Genomic DNA, 21,781 nt, shown 5'->3' on the forward strand with positions numbered 1-21,781 from the left:
TGGGCAAGGAATGTGTCTATTGTTACATTGTACTCTCCCAAACATTTAGTACAGTGCTGTGCACATAGTAAGTGCTCAATAAATGAGATTGACTGACTTCCAAGATGGATCCCATCACCTGCACCGTTAATAGCAAAACTTGGCCGTTGTCTCAATAATAAGGCGGCTATCTGAAAATCAGTGATGTTGAGTTAGAACTAAGGTTCAACCACCCAACTCTGCCACTTGGCAGTTGTGTGACCGTGGGCAAGTCACTTCACTTCTCGGGGCCTCAGTTCCCTCATCTGTAAAATGAGGATGAAGACTGTGAGCCCCACTTGGGACAACCTGATGACCTTGTATCTCCCCCAGCGCTTAGAACAGTGCTCTGCACATAGTAAGAGCTTAACAAATACCAACATTAGTATTATATGTGTATGAGTTATGAGTGGAGCTGAAAACAAGTGAAGAGATTATGCTACCTTCTTTGCGGGGTATCTTTTAGATGCCTCTCCTTATGTGGGATACACACAGACACTTTATGACTTCTTTATCATTTTAGGTCCGACTCAATAACTTTCCTAATCAAAATCACCATGTAAGCACTAAGATGTACAAATGTCGCTTATCATTTGCAGTGCGTATTTGGGAATTGAATTCCCTTCTATTGTGCGGTAACTAACATAACCCTGAAAAATAAAGACCAGGTTGTGTTTGGAAAAAAGTCCTCGATATTTGTACATTCCTTTACTGATGTGTGAAAGAACTGAAATTATACGGTCCACGAGAAAATGCTTTGTAAATGTAAAATATGCCTTCCACCCTCAGTTTAACGTGAATGCACCTGGGAGACACATGCTTGGAATGTTAAATGGAGACAGAGAGGTTTACAATTAGAGCAGTTGAACTACTGTTTAATGAAGATATGCACCAAAATACAGTAATTGTAGGAGAGCTCAACCTGAGTTGTCTTAATAGCTAGGTGCTTATCCGTAGACTCACTGTACATTGAATAAGGCTTATCCTTTTCTTACAAATCCATTGTGAGCTGAAACCTGAAGGAAAAAAAATCCTCCTCAATCAAATCAGATTTTATTTTATTTTTTTGTCCTTCTCCCCTTGTCTGCCGTGTGACCCTGGGCAAGTCACTTCAGTTCTCTGTGCCTCAGTTCCCTCATGTATAAAATGGGGATTAAGGATGTGAGCCTCATGTGGGACAGGGACTGTGTCCAACTTGATTAGCTTGTATCTACCCCAGTGCTTCATACAGTGCCTGGCACATATGATGAGCTTAACAAATATAATAATAGTCATAATAATGGTTAAGCACATACTACGTGCCTATCACTATACTAAGTAGTCGAGTTGAAGCAATAATCAGGTTGGACATAGTACCTGTCCCTCATGGGACTCCCAGGCTAAATGAAAAGAAGACAAGGCATTCAATTCCCATTTTATGGATGAGGAAACTGAGTCACAGAGAAGTGAAGTGGTTTGTCCTAGGTCACCCAAGAGGCAGAGTCGAGATAGGAACCCAGGTCCTCTGACTCCTAGCCCCATCTTCCCGCAAGGCCACACTGCTTCTCTTCCAATGCACCCCAAAAAAATTGAAGATGTATATATGCCTTCTGTATTTCCACTGTCCAAGTCCAGTGGACTTTTCAGTTTAAAATCTTTTTATCTGTCCTGAATAGTGCAAGTTCTGTCAGGCATAGATTGCTGTTTGAAATATAAAAATAGCAGTTGTAACTCTCATCTTCAAGGAACCTCGGTCCATGAGAAGAAACTTTAATTTAAAAGGATATATGAACATAGGCAGAATAATGTCATTTAGGGGAGTGTTGGTTTGTGGAGAGAAACTAAGAGGAAACACAGGATTCCCTATCAAACACAGTGTGATATGGGGGTCTAATTGTTTAGAGGCAGCGTCACCTAGTTGGAAGGTCAAGAGACTGAGTCCAAAGTCCCAGCTTCATCCTTCGCCTGCTTTATGATCTTAGGCTTGTGCCATTTAATGGCTCCGTATCTCAATGACCTCATCTGTAAAATAGGATTAAAACACCTCTTCTCCTTCCCTTTTAGATTGCGAGCCCCCATCTGGGACACGGACTAGGTCCGATCTAGAGAAGCAGCGTGGCCTGGTGGATAGAGCCAGGGCCCGGGAGGCAGAAGGACCTAGGTACTAATCCCGGCCGCTTGTCTGCTGGGTGACCCTGGGCAAGTCACTTTATTTCTCTGGGTCTCAGTTACCTCATCTGCAAAATGGGGATTGAGATTGTGAGCCCAAAGTGGGACAGACTGCATCCAAACTAATCAGTTTGTGCCTACCGCAGTGCTTAGAACCATCCTTGACACATAGTAAGCGCTTAACAAATACCATCATTATTAATCTGTTTAAGAAGAAAAGAATTAAGCAGTGAGGGCCTCCTGGAGGAGGTGGCTTTTTAGTTGCTTTTTGAGAATTATCGTGCCCCAGTGGACTGATCGTAGGCCTGGAAGTCAAAAGATCTGGGTTCCAATCCCAGCTCCACCACTTTCTTAGTGTGTGACTTTGGTCGAACCACTTAACTTCTATTCTATATTAGTTTTCTTCTCTGTAAAATGGGAATTAGACACCCCTTGTCCCTTCCTCTTAGACTGTGATCCTGGATGAAACAATTATCTTGAATTTAACCCAATGCCTAAGGCATTTGAACCTCCAGTGGTTCAGTGGCAAACCTCCAGTGGTTGCCTATCAACCTCCGCACAAAACAAAAACTTCTCACTCTAGGCTTCAAGGTTCTCCATCACCTTGCCCCCTCCTACCTCTCCTCCCTTCTCTCTTTCTACTGCCCACCCCGTACGCTCCGCTTCTCTGCCGCCCACCTCCTCGCCCTCCCCCGTTCTCGCCTATCCCGCCGCCGACCCCTGGGCCACGTCCTCCCACGATCCTGGAACGCCCTCCTTCCTCACCTCCGCCAAACTGATTCTCTTCCCCTCTTCAAAACCCTACTTAAAGCTCACCTCCTCCGAGAGGGCTTCCCAGACTGAGCTCCCCTTTTCCCTCTGCTCCCTCTACCCCCCCTCACCTCTCCGCAGCTAAACCCTCTTCTCCCCCCTTTCCCTCTGCTCCTCCCCCCTCCCGTCCCATCCCCTCGGCACTGTACTCGTCCGCTCAACTGTATATATCTTCATCACCCTATTTATTCTCTTAATGAGATGTACATCACCTTGATTCTATTTATTTGCTGTTGTTTTAATAAGATGTTCTTCCCCTTGATTCTATTTACTGCCATTGTTCTTGTCTGTCTGTCTCCCCCGATGAGACCGTAAGCCCGTCAAAGGGCAGGGACTGTCTCTATCTGTTACCGATTTGTCCATTCCAAGCGCTTAGTACAGTGCTCTGTACATAGTAAGCACTCAATAAATACTTCTGAATGAATGGATGAATGATGAATTTGAAGACCCATCTCCTCCAAGAGGGCTTTCCAGACTAAGCCCCACTTTTCCTCATCTCCCACTCCCTTCTGTGTCACCCTGACTCGCTCCCTTTGCTCTTCCCCAATCCCTTATGAATATATCTGTAATATGATTTATATATACTGATGTCTGTCTCCTCCTCCTCCTGTGATCTTGTTTGGAGCATTGTCATTGTTTATTGCTCTATTGCTTGTCCCTAATCGCTTAGTAGAGTGCTCTGCATACCGAAAGTGCTTAATAAATAAGATTGAATGAATGAATGCTTGATAACCAAGAAGTGCTTTATAGACTCTACTATTCTCAGAGGCTGGGAAAGAAGGTAGGGCACAGCATATAGCATAAATAATAATAATAATTATAACGGCAATAATGATAATCATGACAAAAATAAGAATAACAATGGCATTTAAGTGCTTACTATTTGCCAACCACTGTACTAAATATCAGGGGCGGTAGAATTAGGCGAGAAGCAGCATGGCTTAGAGGAAAGAGCATGGGCTTGGGAGTCAGAGGTCGTGGTTTCTAATCCCTGCTCTGCCACTCGTCAGCTATATGACTTTGGGGAAGTCACTAAACTTCCCTGTGCCTCAGTTACCTCTTCTGTAAAATGGGGATTAAGACTGTGAGCCCCACGTGACACAACCTGATGACCTTGTATCTACCCCAGTGCTTAGAACGGTGGTCGGCAAATAGTAAGCACTTAACAAATACCGTCATTATTATTAGACTTCAAATACTGTCCCTGTCCCGCGTGGGGCTTACAGTGTAAAGGGTTGTGAGAACAGGTATTGAATCCCTATTTTACAGGCAAGGAAGCTGAGGTACAGAAATGTTAAGTGACATGCACAGGATCATACAGTAGGCAAGTGGCAGAACGTGGATTAGAACCCAGGCCCTCTGTTTCCCAGGCTCATGTGCTTTCCGCTAAGCCGTGCTGCTCAAGAACTCAGCCGGTATAGCTTTGAGAACTGGCTGGGCTATTGGCAGTCGTGGAAGTGGAGATGATGGTTGGAAAGAATGTCTGTGATAACCCCTCCTGAGAAGTAGTTTGTCCTAATGGAAAAAGCTCGGGTCTGGGAGTCCAAAGATCTGGGTTCTAATGTTGTCTGCTATGTGACCTTGGGCAAATCACTTTACTTCTCTGGGCCTCAGTTACCTCATCAGTAACATGGGGAATAAGACTGTGAGCCCCATGCGGGACGGGGACTCTGTCCAACCTGATTTGCTTGTTAAGAGCTTACTATGTGCCAGACGCTGTTCTACGTGCTGGGTTAGATACATCGTAATCAAGTTGGACAGAGTCCATGTCCCACGTGGGGCTCACAGTCTTAAACCCTATTTTACAGAGGGAACACAGCAAACAACAAACAAACAAAAACACTCCTCTAATGCTAAACCTTCTCAGGGGTACCTCATTCTTATCTAGCTCGCCACTTTCCTCTAGTCCACGCCCTGCCTCTGACTGGGAACACCCTCCCTCCTCATATCTGATAGTCAGTGACACTTCCCTATTTCAAAGCCTTCTTGAAGGTATATCTTATCAAGAGGCCTTCCCTGACTAAACCCTCTTTCTTCTTCTCCTGTTCCCTTCTGCGTCACCCTGACTTGTTCCCTTTATTCATCCCCCTTCCTGGCCCAGCAGCACTTAGGAACGTATCTGGTATTTATTTATTTCTATTAATGTCCATCCCCTTTCCCAGGCTGTAAGTTCATTGTGGGCAGGGAATGTGTATGTTTACTGTCGTGCTGCATTCTCCCAAGAGCTTAGTACAGTGCACTGCACACGGGAAGTGCTCAAAAATGTGATTGATTGACTGACCAGTGGCCCAGGCAGGATCAGAGCCCAGGTCCTTTGGACTCTCAGGCCAGTGCTCTATCCACTAGGCCAGGGGTAGTAGTCAACATTGCCAATGCTTGAAGACTGAATTTTAGGAGCAGTGGAGGGGAGGGATTCCTATACTTCTCTCTCCCTTCAGAGGACAAGATATCTACTTCTGTATTCTCTTCATTGTCTAAAGGCTCGATTTGAGATTTGAATGAAAAAAAATTGTGTCTTTTGAAGGATGGTTTCCTTACCCAGTTTCAGGCAGCTATGAATCGAGCCTGTCTCTACAAAATTCCATTTAATTTTCCAAAACTGAATAGCATAATGGGATGAATTTTCCCCAAAAGGCTGAGGAACAGGTGTTCTGGAGGATGAAATTGAGAGGAGTCTACCAACCCCTGCCTCTTGACACCCCCCTTTTTTTTTTCTTTTCCTCCTCTCCCCTTGCATCATCCTCTTCCCCACCTCACATGCTAGTCAGAGTAGTATTGATTGAATGCCCACTGGGTGCAGTACCCTGAGCTAAATGCTGGGGAAACTCCAGACAAGAAAAGCCCACATGGAGTTTGTGTTCTAACACAGGAGACGGGTGGAAACATATTTGCAGTAGAGCACTGGAATAGAGAGAGTTGAATGGACAGTTGACTAGATGTCTTTGCATCGGTGCTAAGGGTGGGTATGAACAGCAGTGGGAGTACATAGTGTGTACTTTCTGAGTGCAAGCGGTGCAGATTGCAGTGAAGACATAGTGTTTGGCACATAGTAAGTGCTTAACAAGTAGCATTATTTTTATGAGCTCTCAATAAATATCACTGATGATGATGATGACATCATTTTTAGATCAGCATACAGTCTAACTTGGAATTATGGAAAATGATTGCAAATAACATCTTCCTCTCCAACTCAGTTGTCTTTTGTTTTCGTTAGACCTTTTCATCTGGGTTTATTTTATACCTCATATCTAATTATGGGCTTCAAACATCCACGCAGCTTGTCTCTGAAAACGATAATGTTAATGTGTCCTAATATTGTGTCTATCTATAGCCAGAGAGGTGTGCTCTGTCTACCCACCAACAGTGGTGATTTGAGTCTTGTCTGTCCACATCAGTAGGTAATCCAGTTCTTTTCTTTGTTAAAGAGCTCTCAGAGAGGTGGTTGAATGTGAAATCAAAGGGTCTAAGGCAGGAGAGAGGAATAATAAGTGGCGAAGTGACATACAAAATTGATCATTCCAGAGAAAGAAAAGTCAAAGGTGCACTTGAACCTGTCAGTTCAAAATGCATTTCTGTTCTCCCTTTAGGGGCTATCTTACAACTTGACACCAACATTTAAGCTCTGAAAATTATGCCCTCATCTATTTCAGCTTGGGTGTCTCACATTCTCAAGCCTTCCCCATTACCTATGATGGAAGGCAAGATTATCTTATGTTTTCGAGTCTTTTCTGATGCTGATACTGCCTAAGCCGCTTCTTCTTCTTCTTTTTTTTTGTTTTGTTTTGTTTTGTTTTCTGATTTCAGAATGAAGAACAAATTTTGGTATTTTGAGTTTGGCACTTCGGAGACTTTCTCAGCCACCTGCAAGAAGCTGCATGAATCCATAGAAATAGAAGTAAGGAAAATGAATTCCGTCCTACACTCGATTTGGGCCGTTAATAGGAGAACCGCAGAGTACAGAGGGAGAGAGATCCTCAATAAGGTGCCAGGCACCCAGTTTTGACCCAGGATTCTGAAATGTTATTTTTATCCTCTTTATCGGTACAAAGTCTGTTGGGTGATTAGTAAAGTATTAATGCGCTGTAAGAGGGCAGTAGGTGAAGTTAACATTAGAAATCAATAGGGGAAGTATAGGCTCTCTGCTGTGGAAAGAAAAATGTAAGGTAAAATGAAAGACACTTGGAAGGAGGACGAAAAATGCTACAAGATGCCCCAGAAAACTTCTTATTTCCAGGTCTCAAGATTTTATAACCTTTTTCAACCCATTGCCTTCCCTTTTCTTGGAGTACATTGTAGACATCATTGTATTACCCAGAGAATGAGTGGAAAAATTCAAAAAAGATCCGAGTTAGTCAGAAGAAAGGCACTATCGCAAGACATGGAAAAAGTAGGTTAGGCTTTAGGGAGGAAGTGATACCCGGGGCAGAGAATATTTTGGAGAACAGTAATATAAGGAAATTGATTTGTTTATTCTGATGGGGATGGCACAGGGAAATTGAAGAAGGGGGAAATAGATGGTGGACACCATTTTGGATACTTATGTCATGAAGTTAAGTTATTCTGCTGGGAAGAGGGTGGGGATAAGGAGGTGAAAGATGGTAATGCTATTTTGGAGGATATTCTTATAGATGGATGTGGTTTGGAGAGGGAAGAGAGGGAGTAGAGAGGCGAAAGAGGCAGTAGATTCCATTTTGGAGGATAGTCGTGGCAGGAATGGATTTGTTTTGATGGGAGGAGGGAGGGAAGAAGGATATGAAAGAGAGTGGATCCCCAAGATAGAACTAAAACCGGGAAAAAAATCTAAATCTAAATTAAAAGTGGTCAAAATGATCAAATCAATATTGGCTATCGGGAAGCCATGGGATTGGGTCAAGAGTTTATGCATGATTAACATGGAGCAGCGAAAGGGCCAGGGAGTTTAAAGAACTAACAATTATTCAAGATTGGACTCTCTCTCCGGCTCCCCATCTCTAGATCTTTCCTGTGCTTCACTCTACAGATGTCTCTAAACCCACCCATTACACACTCCTTCCCACAGCAGGCCGTGGCTCTCTTCTGTCTCTCCTTCTCTTCCTCCCTCCTTCCCTCCCTCCTTCCCTTCCTTTCTTCTTTTTTTCCCTTCCTTCCATCCCTCTCTCCCTCCCTTCCTCCCTTTCCTCTTTCCTTCCTTCCATCCTTCTTTTCTTCCTTCCTCCCCTCTTCCTTCCCTTCCTCCCATGTCTCCCTCCCTCCCTTCTTTCCTCCCTTCTTTCTTTTCCTCTCTGTCCCCCAATGTCCCAGCAGGCACACAATCTACAAAAGGGGTTGGGAAGTTAGTGATGGAAAAACAATGAAAGAATGAGTACACAAAGACTAAACAACATGAAACCACGAAGTCTTCTTTGAGATCCATTTGAAACATGGCTACAACTCACAAGATGAGCCCCACCTTTCCCAGATAACGGAAAAGATTTCTTCATTTCCCCCTCACCCAATCTCCAAGTCTGACTAATTTTGGAAAAAGACTGTTACGTGCCTTCCTACATATTCTTTAAGCGTTTATTCATTCAATAGTATTCATGGAGTGCTTATTATGTGCAGAGCTCTGTACTAAGCGCTTGGAATGTCCGATTCGGCAACAGAAAGAGACAATCCCTGCCCAGTGACGGATATGTTTAGGACTGTGCTTAAGTGTTGTGGTAGTTAAAAGACAATCAGATGGGATACAGTCTCTGTTCCACATTAGGCTCACAGTCTAACAGGGAAGGAGACCCGTACTGTCTCCACATTTACAGGTAAGGAAAACTGAGGTCCAGAGAGTTTCAGTGATTTGCCCAAAGTCACACAGCAGAGCTATGGCAGACATGGATTAGAATCTGGGTCATCAGATTCTTAATTCCACACTCTCTTCTACTAGAACACGTGACTTTCTAGAAGCAACATTAAACCAGTCTATGAGGCATTTTTCCCTACTCCTTTTTCTTCTTCCATCATCTCGTTCCTGTCTTTTTTCTAGCCTGTGTCCTTGATTCTTCTCCCTCCCCTCCAGTTTATTTTAGACTTGAGTTTCAGTCTTCCTTTCATCGTTAGTTTCTCTCGGTTGTGTTACTGGCAGTAGCCACCATTTTTCCAACAACTGTGGAACACCAAACAATCCAGCGATTCAATTCCAAAATGTTTTTGAGACCCACCATGGCTTATTTTTAAGGAATAGACCACAAACTACATTATGAGACGCAGCATGGCCTGAGGGACAGAGCACAGGCCTGAAGGACCTGGGTTCTAATCCCACTCCTCCACTTGTCTGTTATGGGACCTTGGGTAAGTCACTTCACTTCTCTGTGCCTCAGCTACCTAATTTATAAAATGGGCATTGAGACTGTGAGTCCCCCGTAGGGATAGGGACTGTGACCAACCCAATTTGCTTGTATCCAGTCCGGTGCTTAGTACAGTGCCTGGCACAGAGTAAGCGCTTAACAAATACCAATTTTATTATCATTATTATTATGGAAAATGTGGAGGAAGAAGAGATATTATCCCGGCATGATAGCAGAACAGTTAGGCTAACTGGCAAAATTGGAGCACATTGCACAAACATTAGTCTGTAATGTTGGCGATATCTGTATTTAATAAGTATGGTATTAGGAACGTATTAAGTACTAAACACTGAGGTTGAGGATAGGCTCGATCTCTGATCCACAGGGAGGTCATAATCTAAGAGCTAGGAATTACTAAGATTTTTGTCTCATTATCCAGATGAGGACACTGAGGTCCAGATAGTTTGTGACTTGCTCAAGTTCACACAATAGAGCAGGAGCAAAACTGAGAATAGAATCCAAGTCTCCTGACTCCCTTCCCCACGATATTTCCAGTAGATCAAGCTACCTCCCAGTAGTCATGGCTGTTGATTTATCTTGTTTTTTTTTTTACATTTTAGTATATAGTTGTGTGTTTTCTTTTAGTTAGTTTGGATTTATTGGGTAAATGACTGCCCTATCTGGTATGACCTCTAAAATAACCCCAACTTAACATCTTGTTTCATTCCATGAATAAAATATAAAGAGTATATTTAAGCATAAGACCAGGTTTTGATGGAATGTCCCCTGCAAAACAAATTCCGCCTACTGACCAGATAATCTATAAGGCCCATTCTAAGGAAGACTTTGGTTTTGTTTCTTACCTTAATCGCTTTGTTTATTCACACAGGTATCTCTTTGTGGACTTTTCCATTTCCTCAGAAATACGCAATGAATCTGAAATTCCAAAGTCCAGCTTTAACACCTGTGTGTATGCTCTAGTTAAACGACATATGCAGAAGAAGATAAACAGTCTTCTCTCTTTCTGGTTTTACTTGTCACCAGAATGAATTGTTCAGAAGTGCAAATGCAGGCAAAAAGCAGACATGGCACCATACCAATTCACTCTTTTTGCTGTCACTGAAGACTCTAGTATGTTAAGAAGCTAATTTTCTGACAGCCGCATAATATTCAAGATTTGTTGGCTGGCCTGAATGGTCAGCATGGCAAACTCTTATATACTGTGCCTCACAGCTAATTTAAAAAAAAAATCGTAAATCTGCAAAGAGAAGGAAAATAATGTCTGATGCCGAACCGATGCTTGTTTATATTTCACAGACCTCACCTCCTCTCTCGATTCCAAGCTCTCGACGGCTCTGTCCCGGTGCCTGGTCTCCATCAGAAATAGTCCTAAAAGTTTCAAGGCTAATAGGCATAATGCTAAAGCAAACAGAGGAACGTAGCCTGGTGTCGAGAAATAATGGAAGCGATCCATTAATACGCAGCAGCGTATTTAACCTCATTGCCCGGTCTCCAAGAGGCCAAGGTGTTCTTCAGAGATCTCTATTCCTCATCCCGAGGAACCCTGGGAAATTTCCCCTGCTCCCCGCATGGCCGCTTTCTCCATTCCCCAAAGTTTCAGAAGGTAGATTCCGCTGAAGGAAATTGCACACATTGATATATACATGTATATATATATACATATATATGTAAAATAAGCATACTGATGTTTTTAACCGTCACCTCTGACTCCATTTAGACAGCGGTGAAAACCTACCGGTCATGTACCGTGGAAACTCCTCCTCTGCAGATGAACAAAAGAATCCTTCTTTACGGATTCTGAAAGTAACTCATCACAGTGGGATTCTGAGGCCTAGTCAAATAATTGTCTTAGTGTACTACCTGCTGTGTTCAATATTGAGTGAAAATGGAAGCCAGGCGTCTGAACCATCCTATTTCACAATTCTTCTGTTATTTAAATAATTCCAGTCAGTTTGGGGGACGCCAGACCTTTATAAATTAACAGCAGGGAAATACCAAAGGTGTCAGATTGCATATTTATCATCTTTTTCGTGTAATACTTAAATATGTATTAAGAAGTGACTGACATAAATTAGGCAGATTTCAGAAGCCACAGGCCGTAGCTTGGAAAGGACCCCCTTCTGCTTGACATTTCATCCTTGTCAAAGATCAAATTATTTTAATTTAGGCTGCAAATTATAAGGAATGAAGACTTCTTTGTGGGAATTCCCTGTGGTAATCTGACTTTTGTTGTTACTGCTGCTTGTCAGTGTGCAAAAGATATAATATGCATGCAAATAAGGTTAAAAAATATGTACTATCTAATTATCCAGCCAGTACATTCCACTTGAAGACAGTGGGAGTCTTGACACACAGTATGTGTTTGATTCATTGAGGCCTGCAGGGTATTTACACAAGATTACTTTTAATTATGAAATTAATATCTGTTTATCTAGAATGTATAGCAGTAAGTGAGTATACACATGAGCAGAATTTTTTAGTAAAATAAATCAACTTAATTTAATATCTTAAAAATGGGGGGAAATCAGCCCGGGCTCAGGAGGAAAGAAAAAAAAATATACCGTGGAGATCTTTGTTTCATACACTCGATGGAAACTTGGCTCTTTTGCTGAGATTTGTTTTCCCCGTTCCCCAGCCGCTTCAAAATATCCGTCTGCATTGTCCACTTTTCTCTTTGTGGCCATTTTCTGGCTGCTCTAGTTTGCTTGTTCAGCCCTGGGCCGAAGTATTACATTGACAGAGTCCTCTCAATGGCCAAAAGTCATTCCTGCCATGAGAAATAATGTTATCTGGGAAACACCAGTGAGATCTTTTTGCAAAATGATTTAACAGATTGTATGATACTGTGCTAGTATTCTTCCTCTTCCTTTGAACTCCCAGAACTATAAAACCACCTATTGTTCTTTCTATTTACCCACTTTGCTGGTGCTTCTGTGTCAGAGGGCTTGGGTTAGATAAATCCATCCAGGAGGTTGATAAATTGTCGGTGGGGTTTTGAAGAACAAAGGCCTCAGATTCTTCAGACATTCAAGTAAATTGCATTGCTCCCTTGCTTAACTTCGGGTTCTCATACCCTTTAAAACTATAAAATGCGATGCCGATGGTTTAGCTGCCAATCTCAAACCTAGTGATATCCTAAAATAGCAAGATCCCTCTGTAGACAATTAATAGTAATTATTGAGCATTGGGTGCAGAATAGTGTCATAAACCCTTGGAAGAGTGGACTAGAATCGATCAATATGATCCCTGTCCTCAAAGAGGTTCCAATCTAGCGGTGCTTCTAGAACATTTAATTAATTCATATTTTCTTTCAAAGTACCACTCAGATATTATTAAGCACATAGTCCAGGGCTCTGTACCCAGCAGTGATGAAGTGATTAGTAACAACTTAAGAAAAGTTTACCAAGTCCAAAGTTAAAAATACCGAGCCCGCTTTGGAGATTAGGATTGGCAAATTAACCCAAAGCATCAGGTAGAGTCCACTGATTGAACAGTCTCGGGAGGTTGTGCGAAGCCCATTCTCGACGGGGGTTACTAAAGACTGTTACTATCCGCTCTTTGAGGGCAAGGATCACGTCTACCGATTGTACTGTGCTCTCCCAAGATTTTAGCATAGTGCTCTGCACAAGGTAAGGGCCCAGTAAATGCCACTGATCGATTTAAACCAAAGATGCGCTAACCCCTCCAACCGTGACATTGAAAAGCCATATATACGTGTGAGTCAAAAAATAATGATAATAATAATGATGATATCTGTTAAGCGTTTACTTTGTGCCAGGCACTGTACTAAACGCTGGGGTGGATACAAGCAAATTGAGTTGGACACAGCCGCTATCCCATAAGGGGCTCACAGTCTCAATCCCCATTTTACAAAGGAGGGAACTGAGGCACAGAGAAGTGGAGTGACTTGTCCACATAGCAGACAAGTGGCGGATCAGGGATTAGAATCCGTGACCTTCAGAGAAGCAGCGTGGCTCAGTGGAAGGAGCCCGGGCTTTGGAGTCAGAGGTCATGGGTTCTAATCTCAGCTCCGCCACCTGTCAGCTGTGTGACTTTGGGCAAGTCACTTGACTTCTCAACGCTTCAGTTACCTCTTCTGTAAAATGGGGATTAAGACTGTGAGCCTCACATGGGACAACCTGATTACCCCGTATCTTCCGCAGAGCTTAGAACAGTGCTCGGCACATAGTAAGCGCTTAACAAATACCAACATTAATTAATTAGTTCTGACTCCCAGGCCCGTGCTCTATCCACTAAGCAGCATGGCTCAGTGGAAAGAGTCCAGCCATTGGAGTCAGAGGTCTTGGGTTCGAATCACAGATCCGCCACTTTTCAGCTGTGTAACTGTGGGCAAGTCACTTCACTTCTCTGTGCCTCAGTTACCTCACCTGTAAAATGGGGATGAAGACTGTGAGCCTCACGTGGGACAACCTGATTACCCTGTAAATCTACCCCAGCGCTTAGAACAGTGCTCTGCACATAGTAAGCGCTTAACAAACACTAACATTATTATCATTATTATTATTATCATTACGCTATGCTGCTTCTCTACAGCTATCCATCAGCTGGATTTTTATTCAACAGCCCCAGATATTTTTAATATTAGACTGAACCTCTCAGTGCTGAAACATTTGTCGGGCGGGGGAGAATTTGGAGGTACTCTGGTGACACAGATTTATTAATACTGATAATAATGATAATTTGACTCTAGAAGTTGTGGAAACAAAGACTGTATCTTAACTGGAGTAATAGAAGTAATAAGAATATTCGTAAAGTGCCTACAGTGTGCAGAACACTGAACTAAACGCTGGGAACGCTTGTACTGGTGACACAGTACTTGGGTTTCAAAGACTTCTTAACCAAAGAAAAAACAGAGAGAAGGAATCAGTAACAGATAAATAAGGAAACATGAAGCAATGAAACACTGCGATCGCATAAAAGATACCTGCCATAGTGCTTAGCCATAGTGTTTTACTCATACTGAGCCCATAATAAATACCATAACTAACTATCCAGAACATTTTATTTTTCCCAAGGCATTTTCAGACCAATGACCTCATTCTTTTCCTCACAACATCCCTGTGAAAGATGGAGAAGAAGCAAGTTTCATTATTAGCTCCATCTTCCCATGACGAAATGAGCCACAGAGAAGTTAAAATGTCTTGCCCAGGTTAAGCGACTACTACCCAGCAGATAGAATTCCCACCGATTCCAGGTTTCCCAACTTTCAGACACGTCCCTTCTCTGATCCATATCACTGTCAATTCTGAAAAAAAAGTGTCTCTTTCACCAGGAATATTTAGTTTACCAGGGATGTCTTAGTCTGTTTTATTTCTATTCCTTACCGTCCCCCAACATGGCTTGGAAATGCCCCTATCTATTCCTTTCGTTTCCCCCATCCTTGATCACCTTTCTCATTTCCCTCTCATCCTTCCTTTTATTCTTCCTCTGCCACTGATTGAATCTTTAGTGTCTTTCTTGGCCCTTACCTGGTTTATTTCCACAATGGCTTATAATCACAAATGCCAGCGATTTGCCAAAGATTGTCCAGGGAGATCTGATTTTATACGACAAAGACGCTCACCCCAAGGGCTCAAATCTGAAATCACTAACAGAGATCATCATTTTACTCATACGAGCATGAGAAGTTGGCTAACGATAAAGAAGGAGGCCAAAACACAGGAAAAATAGGAAAAACAAAATTTAAAATCCTGGTCTTTCTCTCTCTTGCTTTTCCTCCTTCTTTTCACTGAACAGTGCGATGGAGTTCAGATAGACCTGATCAACGTTTCTCTGGAAGGAATTGCTATTTTGAATATCCCAAGCATGCACGGTGGGTCAAATCTCTGGGGAGAGACCAAGAAGAGGCGCAGTCACCGTCGAACCGAAAAGAAGAGATCTGACAAAAGAGCAACCGTCACAGATGCCAAGGAGTTGAAGTTTGCCAGCCAAGGTAAATGGCATAACTTCTCTTCACTCTATCACTTCATAAACCACAATATTTTACCAACTGAGGTTTTCAGTGCTTGAAATTACTCAAAACCACATTTCTATCCATTCGTACGCTTTGCGGTACCTGAAAAGTATATGTGATCATTGAGAATTAAGGTCAGTAGAAATCTGAAATGCGGTATACATTTGGTTAAATTAACCTTCATTTCTTTATTCTCTCCATTATTCTTTTCCAACTAAACAAGATTATGCCTATGTAGAAATCATATATAGATTTGATCGTTTGGATAACACTGGGGATTATTCTACGGAGGCTTTATTTGTCAAAGTTTATTTTAACCATTTCTTTAAAGGGAATTGGGAAAAGCATATCAGACATAAGGTCTGTCTCCAAATGGCAGTGCCAATCAGAAAATATCTTCCAAAGTCAAAATCCTCATTTTTCCCATTGCTGTGGCATTTCTGAACACCTCAAGCACTAGCCTGCCATAAATAGGTTTGAAGCAATTCCAGTGGAATTATAGTGAAAAGGCGTCTTTTAGGAAAATTATGCTGATAGTAGATTACTCCCCTCTCGGGGTCACACCTGGAGAGTTTCCAGTCCTCTACCAGTCTCGACTATAGGAGGGAGAGTCAAGCAGAGGCCTGGCCATTGCATTCCTAGCTTGGCCAGTGGCTACCGAGTGGAAGGCCATCGGCTACGAGTCAAAACTCACCTGTTCTGGGCAGCAGCGGCACGCGAGAGAGTCGAGGGTGGAGACTCAGATTGACTGCAAAGACGGAAGTGATGGTAAAACACTTCTGGATTTTCCCCAAGAAAACTGTATGGCTTCACTACCAGAATGATTGCAGATGGAGGTGGGGCATTCGTGGCTCAGTGGAAAGAGCCCGGGCTTCGGAGTCAGAGGTCATGAGTTCGACTCCCGGCTCTGCCACTTGTCAGCTGGGTGACTGTGGGCAAGTCACTTCACTTTTCTGGGCCTCAGTTCCCTCATCTGTAAAATGGGGATTAACTGGGAGCCTCACGTGGGACGACCTGATGACCCTGTATCTCCCCCAGCACTTAGAACAGTGCTCGGCACCTAGTAAGCGCTTAATGAATACCAAAATTATTATTCTGGAAGAGATATGTCCAAGACATCTCACTGGATCGGAGACAACTCGACGGCATAAGACGGGCAGATCGCTGGTAGTCACCCACAGCTAGCCCTATATAATTAATAATAATAATAATGTTGGTATTTGTTAAGCGCTTACTATGTGCAGAGCACTGTTCTAAGCCCTGGGTGAGATAGAGGGTCATCAGGTCGTCCCACGTGAGGCTCCCAGTTAATCCCCATTTTACAGATGAGGTCACTGAGGCCCAGAGAAGTGAAGTGACTCGCCCACAGTCACACAGCTGCCAAGTGGCAGAGCCGGGAGTCGAACCCATGACCTCTGACTCCCAAGCCCGGGCTCTTTCCACTGAGCCACGCTGCTTCTCTATGTAGAAAGTCTCTTGCCACTGGAAGAGACGTTGTTACTTGAAATTGGGACCTGTCTGGATTTGCACTCGACTCGGTCAGCTGCAGGTGACCTTGGAGAGAAATAAACAGCTCATAAAGAAGAGCTTATATCTGTCACCCCTGCACCCAGCTGAGAAGATACTGGTTCAAGAGAGTTTAATGGTCAGACAGGTTCTTATCTCTGCAGACCCCCAGTGCAGTTGTGAGACCAAAACATTTAGTGAGAGGTAGGACCTGAGCTACTATTCCTCAGATGTACATACGATGACGTGGAATAGGTGGAAAGAAGCTGGGGTGAAATTAAGATGGAAGAACTCCAGTTTTCTTTGTAGGAAAGGCAGGCGACCGTCCGAGTTCCGTTTCACGTCTCTCAACACTGTCTGGATTCTCTGGGACCCATCTCGGGGGGAAGGGGGGGGAACGTTTACAGCTCGTCCGCTCACCTTATTCGACTTCAGGGCAAAACCCAGTTAAAAGAAGGTTGCCAAAAGGGACAGGAGAGTGTGTTCCCATTGCCTCATCAAAGCTGGGTCCCGGAGTGAAGATGAAAGCTTCGGTTCTGATCGAAGAAACAGCATCTCAGGAGTGGAGAAGCAGTGTAGCCTGGTGGAAGGAGCACGAGTTGGGAATCGGAGGACCTGAGAAGCAGCGTGGCTCAGTGGAAAGAGCACGGGCTTCGGAGTCAGAGGTCATGGGTTTGAATCCCGGCTCGGTCACTTGTCAGCTGTGTGACTTTGGGCAAGTCACTTCACTTCTCGGTGCCTCAGTTACCTCATCTGTAAAATGGGGATGCAGACTGTGAGCCCCACGTGGCACAACCTGATTCCCCTGTGTCTACCCCAGCGCTTAGAACAGTGCTCGGCACATAGTAAGCGTTTAACAAATACCAACATTATTATTATTATTATTATTCTAATCTTGACTATACCAGTTGTCTTCCGTGTGACCTTGGGCAAGTCACTTAACGTCTCTGGGCTTCGGTTTCCGCCTCTGTAAAATGGGAATTGAGTCTGTGAGTCTTATGTGGGACTGGGACTGTGTCTAACCTGATTTTCTTGTATCTACCCCAGCAGTTAGAACGATGCCTATCACATAGTAAGCCCTTAAAAAAAATCCCAGTATTATTATTATTGTTATTATTTTTATTACAGTACACAGAGTTAGGAGACACATTTCCTGGCCACAAGGAGCTTACAGTCTAGAGGCTGAAAAAAACCTATGATGGTATCTTTGTGTTCTGTTAGTTCCCTGAAGCCTATCCTATCCCGGTCCCCATTCCTGCTAAAATCCCTGCCCTCTTTTTGACTCCAGGCTCAAAAGGAAAAGTCGGTACTGACGGCCCTAGCTAGCATCAGATGGGAGTCTTTTCCACTGCTGCCCGTGTTGCTTCCTCAGTTTCTCCTTGAATTTTCTTATCGAGAGGACTTGATTCTGGAATGGAATCCGTTCGTAGCTTCAAGGATGTCACTGATGGTCACGTTGTCTGAAGGGGAGAAGCAGAGAGAGAGCATAGCCTAGTGGAAAGAGTACAGGTCTGGCAGTTAGAGGTCCCGGGTTCTAATCCTGGCTCCACCACTTACCGCTGTGTGACCCTGGGCAAGTCACTTCACTGCTTCGCCTCAGTTTCCTCAACTGTAAAATAGGGATCTATTGCCTTTTCTCCCCACTACTTAGACTGTGAGCCCCCTGTGGGATGGGGATCATGATCGACCTGATGACCTCAGTGATTAGGACGGTGTTTAGCACAGAGTAAGTGTTTAACGTTTATGGGAAGCAGCGTGGCTATGGGAAGAAGCGTGGCTATGGGAAGCAGCGTGGCTCAGTGGAAAAGAGCCTGGGCTTCGGAGTCAGAGGTCATGAGTTCGACTCCCGGCTCTGCCACTTGTCAGCTGGGTGACCGTGGGCGAGTCACTTCACTTCTCTGGGCCTCAGGAACCTCATCTGTAAAATGGGGATTAACTGTGATCCTCACGTGGGATGACCTGATTCCCCTGTATCTACCCCAGCGCTTAGAACAGTGCTCTGCACATAGTAAGCGCTTAACAAATACCAACATTATTAATACATGCCATAACCATTATTATCAATTACATCCAGCATGTAGAAAACAGACAGGACACTGGCCTAGTATGTTGAAGACCAGGGAAACTAATTTAGTTCTGCATGAGAATCCCAAACTGCCACTCATTAGGAGTGACTTCCTGAAGGAGAAAAGTGAAAAAAAGAGAGAACTAGGCCCATTAAAATCGATCGTACCGCAGGTGGTTTTGTAAAGAGGCAAATGTCCATTTCATCACACCTCTCAGTCAACGTTTTAAGCTTAGCGTGAAAGGGGAACGCAATAGGGTAAGGCAACCCAATAAAGACCAGACCGGATCTTGATCCCCTGTCAAGAGCGATGACTCACGAGGAACCAGCAGTAGCCTGATATTGGGAATTCTATTTGTGAGAAAGACCAAGATCCAGGTGATGGCTGGAGGCTTTTAAATAGGCCCAGGTTTCTGAATGGTCGATTGGACAAATGCTTCCAAGATATGCTGATGCTTTTCTGAGATCATGGTTTTTTTTTTTTTTATTAAGTTAGATTACTTAGCCATTTTTAATGAAATTTTGAAGGCTTGAGAGAGCCCTGGTAGGGAAGGTGGACTCTTGTAACTCAAAATGCCAAATTTCTATACTTCAACACAACCTGTTCTCCATTTTAAAGAATTAATCTTGACAGACCATCTTTTCAAATACATGCTTCCCTTCAGTCAGTGAGTCACCTCCAAGAGCTGAATGACACTTTTCATTAGATTTAATATCTTTCATCTTCAGGGAGGCACTTTCCCCATTATTTATGTATTTTTGCCATTTCTCATCTGTGGAGAGCTTATCTGTGCAAAACACCGAACAAAACACTGGGATAACATCCAAGGATATTGTTCTGTTCACTAGGCCTAGGTCAGAGAAGCAGCATGGCTTAGTGGATAGAGCACAGGCCTGGGAGTAAGAAGGATCTGGCTTCTAATCTCAGCTCTGCAACTGTCTGCTGTGTGACCTTGGGCAAGTCACTCAACTTCTCTGGGCCTCAGTTACCTCATCAGTAAAACGGGGATTAAGAGTATGAGCCCCTGCGGGAGTGGAACTGCGTCCAACCTGACAGACTTGTATCCACCCCAATCCTTAGAACAATGCTTGACACATAGTAGTGCCGATTTGTACATTCCAAACGCTTAGTACAGTGCTCTGCACATAGTAAGCACTCAATAAATACTATTGAATGAATGACTGCAAGCCTGTGGGCAGAGAATATGTCGGCTTATTCATTCATTCAATCATATTTATTAAGCACTTACTGTGTGCCGAGCACTGTGCTAAGCACTTGTAAGTAAACACAGTAAGAATTCAATAAATACAATTGAAAGAATTAATCAACAAGTACCATATTCTAATTATATTATTATATAAAGTATATAATACCACATTATTATATTATTATTATTATTATTACCAGAGAAGAGTCACATTCCAAAAAAACAGAAGGAGAGGCAGGGACTGTAAATTTTTTTATGGACAGGGAATTTGTCTACCAACTCTGTTGTATTCTACTTTCCCAAGTACTGAGTACAGTGCTCTGCACACAGTAGATGGCTCAATATATATGACTGACTAACAACAACAAAACAGCAATAACAACAAGAAAAGCCACCAAACTTCCCTGCTGATCCGTGTGACATCGGGCAAGACATTTAACCTCTCTGCGCCTCAGTGACCTCATCTGGAAAATGGGGATTAAGACTGGGAGCCCCACGGGCACAGAGACTGGGTGCCATATGATTAGTTTGTATGTCCACTTAGAACAGTGCTTGACGCATAGTGAGAACCTAACAAATACCATGTCATTTTCAGTGTGAATAGAGACCATGTCGACCAACTCTCCCAAGCATTTGGCAGAGTGCTCTGCACACGATGAGCACTCAGTAAGTCTCATTGATTGATTGATTGAACATTGCAGCTCTGAAGATGAGAACTTTGTGAGCTAAGCATGCATCTTTCCCGGGTCCCAGTGGGGAATCGGTAAGAAAGACTTGCCGAAGGTCTCAGGGACAGCAGGAATGGAACCATGATTCTGATGTCTGAGTCTCAAATCCCTTAATTCCTGTGTGAGCCAGATCTTGGAGTTTGGATTTGGTTTGTTTCAGGAAAGGTACAAGTCTGAGGCTAAAGCCAGTCGTGTTTACGATAAACAGAGACCTGAATAGTAACCACCCTGAACCTAAGTGTTACTAGTACTGAATAAATATCATCAGTAGGATAAAGTCCCCAGCAGATCAGACAGTCACTAAATCTAAATCAATGTCCTTTATTTGATAATGTCCTTCGTATGCATCGTTTCAGAAGGAATACAATTATTCCTAGTCAAGTTTGTAGCTTACCTAGATTTTCTTTTTTTTAGAGAAAGTATAAATCTGCATGTCAGTTTTTCTCAAGTGGGACATAATAATAATAATGTTGGTATTTGTTAAGCGCTTACTATGTGCCGAGCACTGTTCTAAGCGCTGGGGTAGACGTAGGGGAATCAGGTTGTCCCACGTGGGGCTCACAGTCTTAATCCCCATTTTACAGATGAGGTTACTGAGGCACAGAGAAGCGAAGTGACTTGCCCACAGTCACACAGCTGACAAGTGGCAGAGCCGGGATTCGAACTCATGATCTCTGACCCCAAAGCCTGTGCTCTTTTCCACTGAGCCACGCTGCTTCTCGTTCATTCATCAGGCATTTTATTTAGTTGATCTCTTTGCATATCAGCAGTGCCCTGATGCTGTTGAATGTGAGGTCATTCAGTGCTTTCACTCTAAATCTATTTCCAGGCTTTTATACCATGACCACAAACAGTCCCCATCAGCTGGAACTTGGTACACACTGCTGAAGTCCCAGAGTAAACATTTTACCTGTTTTAGTCTTTTGGGCAATTGGCCATGGAGGGGAGAGATGAAAGATCTAGAAATGCAGAATTCTTTTTTTTTTTCCCCCTCAAAATCAGTGGGT

At 43.3% G+C, this 21,781-nt stretch overlaps 1 protein-coding gene across 6 annotated transcripts in view; it reads left to right on the top strand.

Annotated features, from left to right (window-relative positions):
* The window catches only part of DGKB (diacylglycerol kinase beta), a 609,664-nt gene that overhangs the window by 443,998 nt on the left and 143,885 nt on the right, over window positions 1-21,781 (top strand). For all 6 annotated transcript variants that reach the window (XM_039912948.1, XM_029070029.2, XM_029070032.2 and 3 more), the window contains 2 exons: window positions 6,781-6,871; window positions 15,051-15,246. In XM_039912948.1, coding sequence (XP_039768882.1) covers window positions 6,781-6,871; window positions 15,051-15,246 — 287 coding nt within the window. The remainder of the gene's footprint in view (window positions 1-6,780; window positions 6,872-15,050; window positions 15,247-21,781) is intronic.

The sequence above is a fragment of the Ornithorhynchus anatinus genome, chromosome 8 (genome assembly GCF_004115215.2).
Source record: "Ornithorhynchus anatinus isolate Pmale09 chromosome 8, mOrnAna1.pri.v4, whole genome shotgun sequence".
Classification (NCBI taxonomy): Eukaryota; Metazoa; Chordata; class Mammalia; order Monotremata; family Ornithorhynchidae; genus Ornithorhynchus; species Ornithorhynchus anatinus.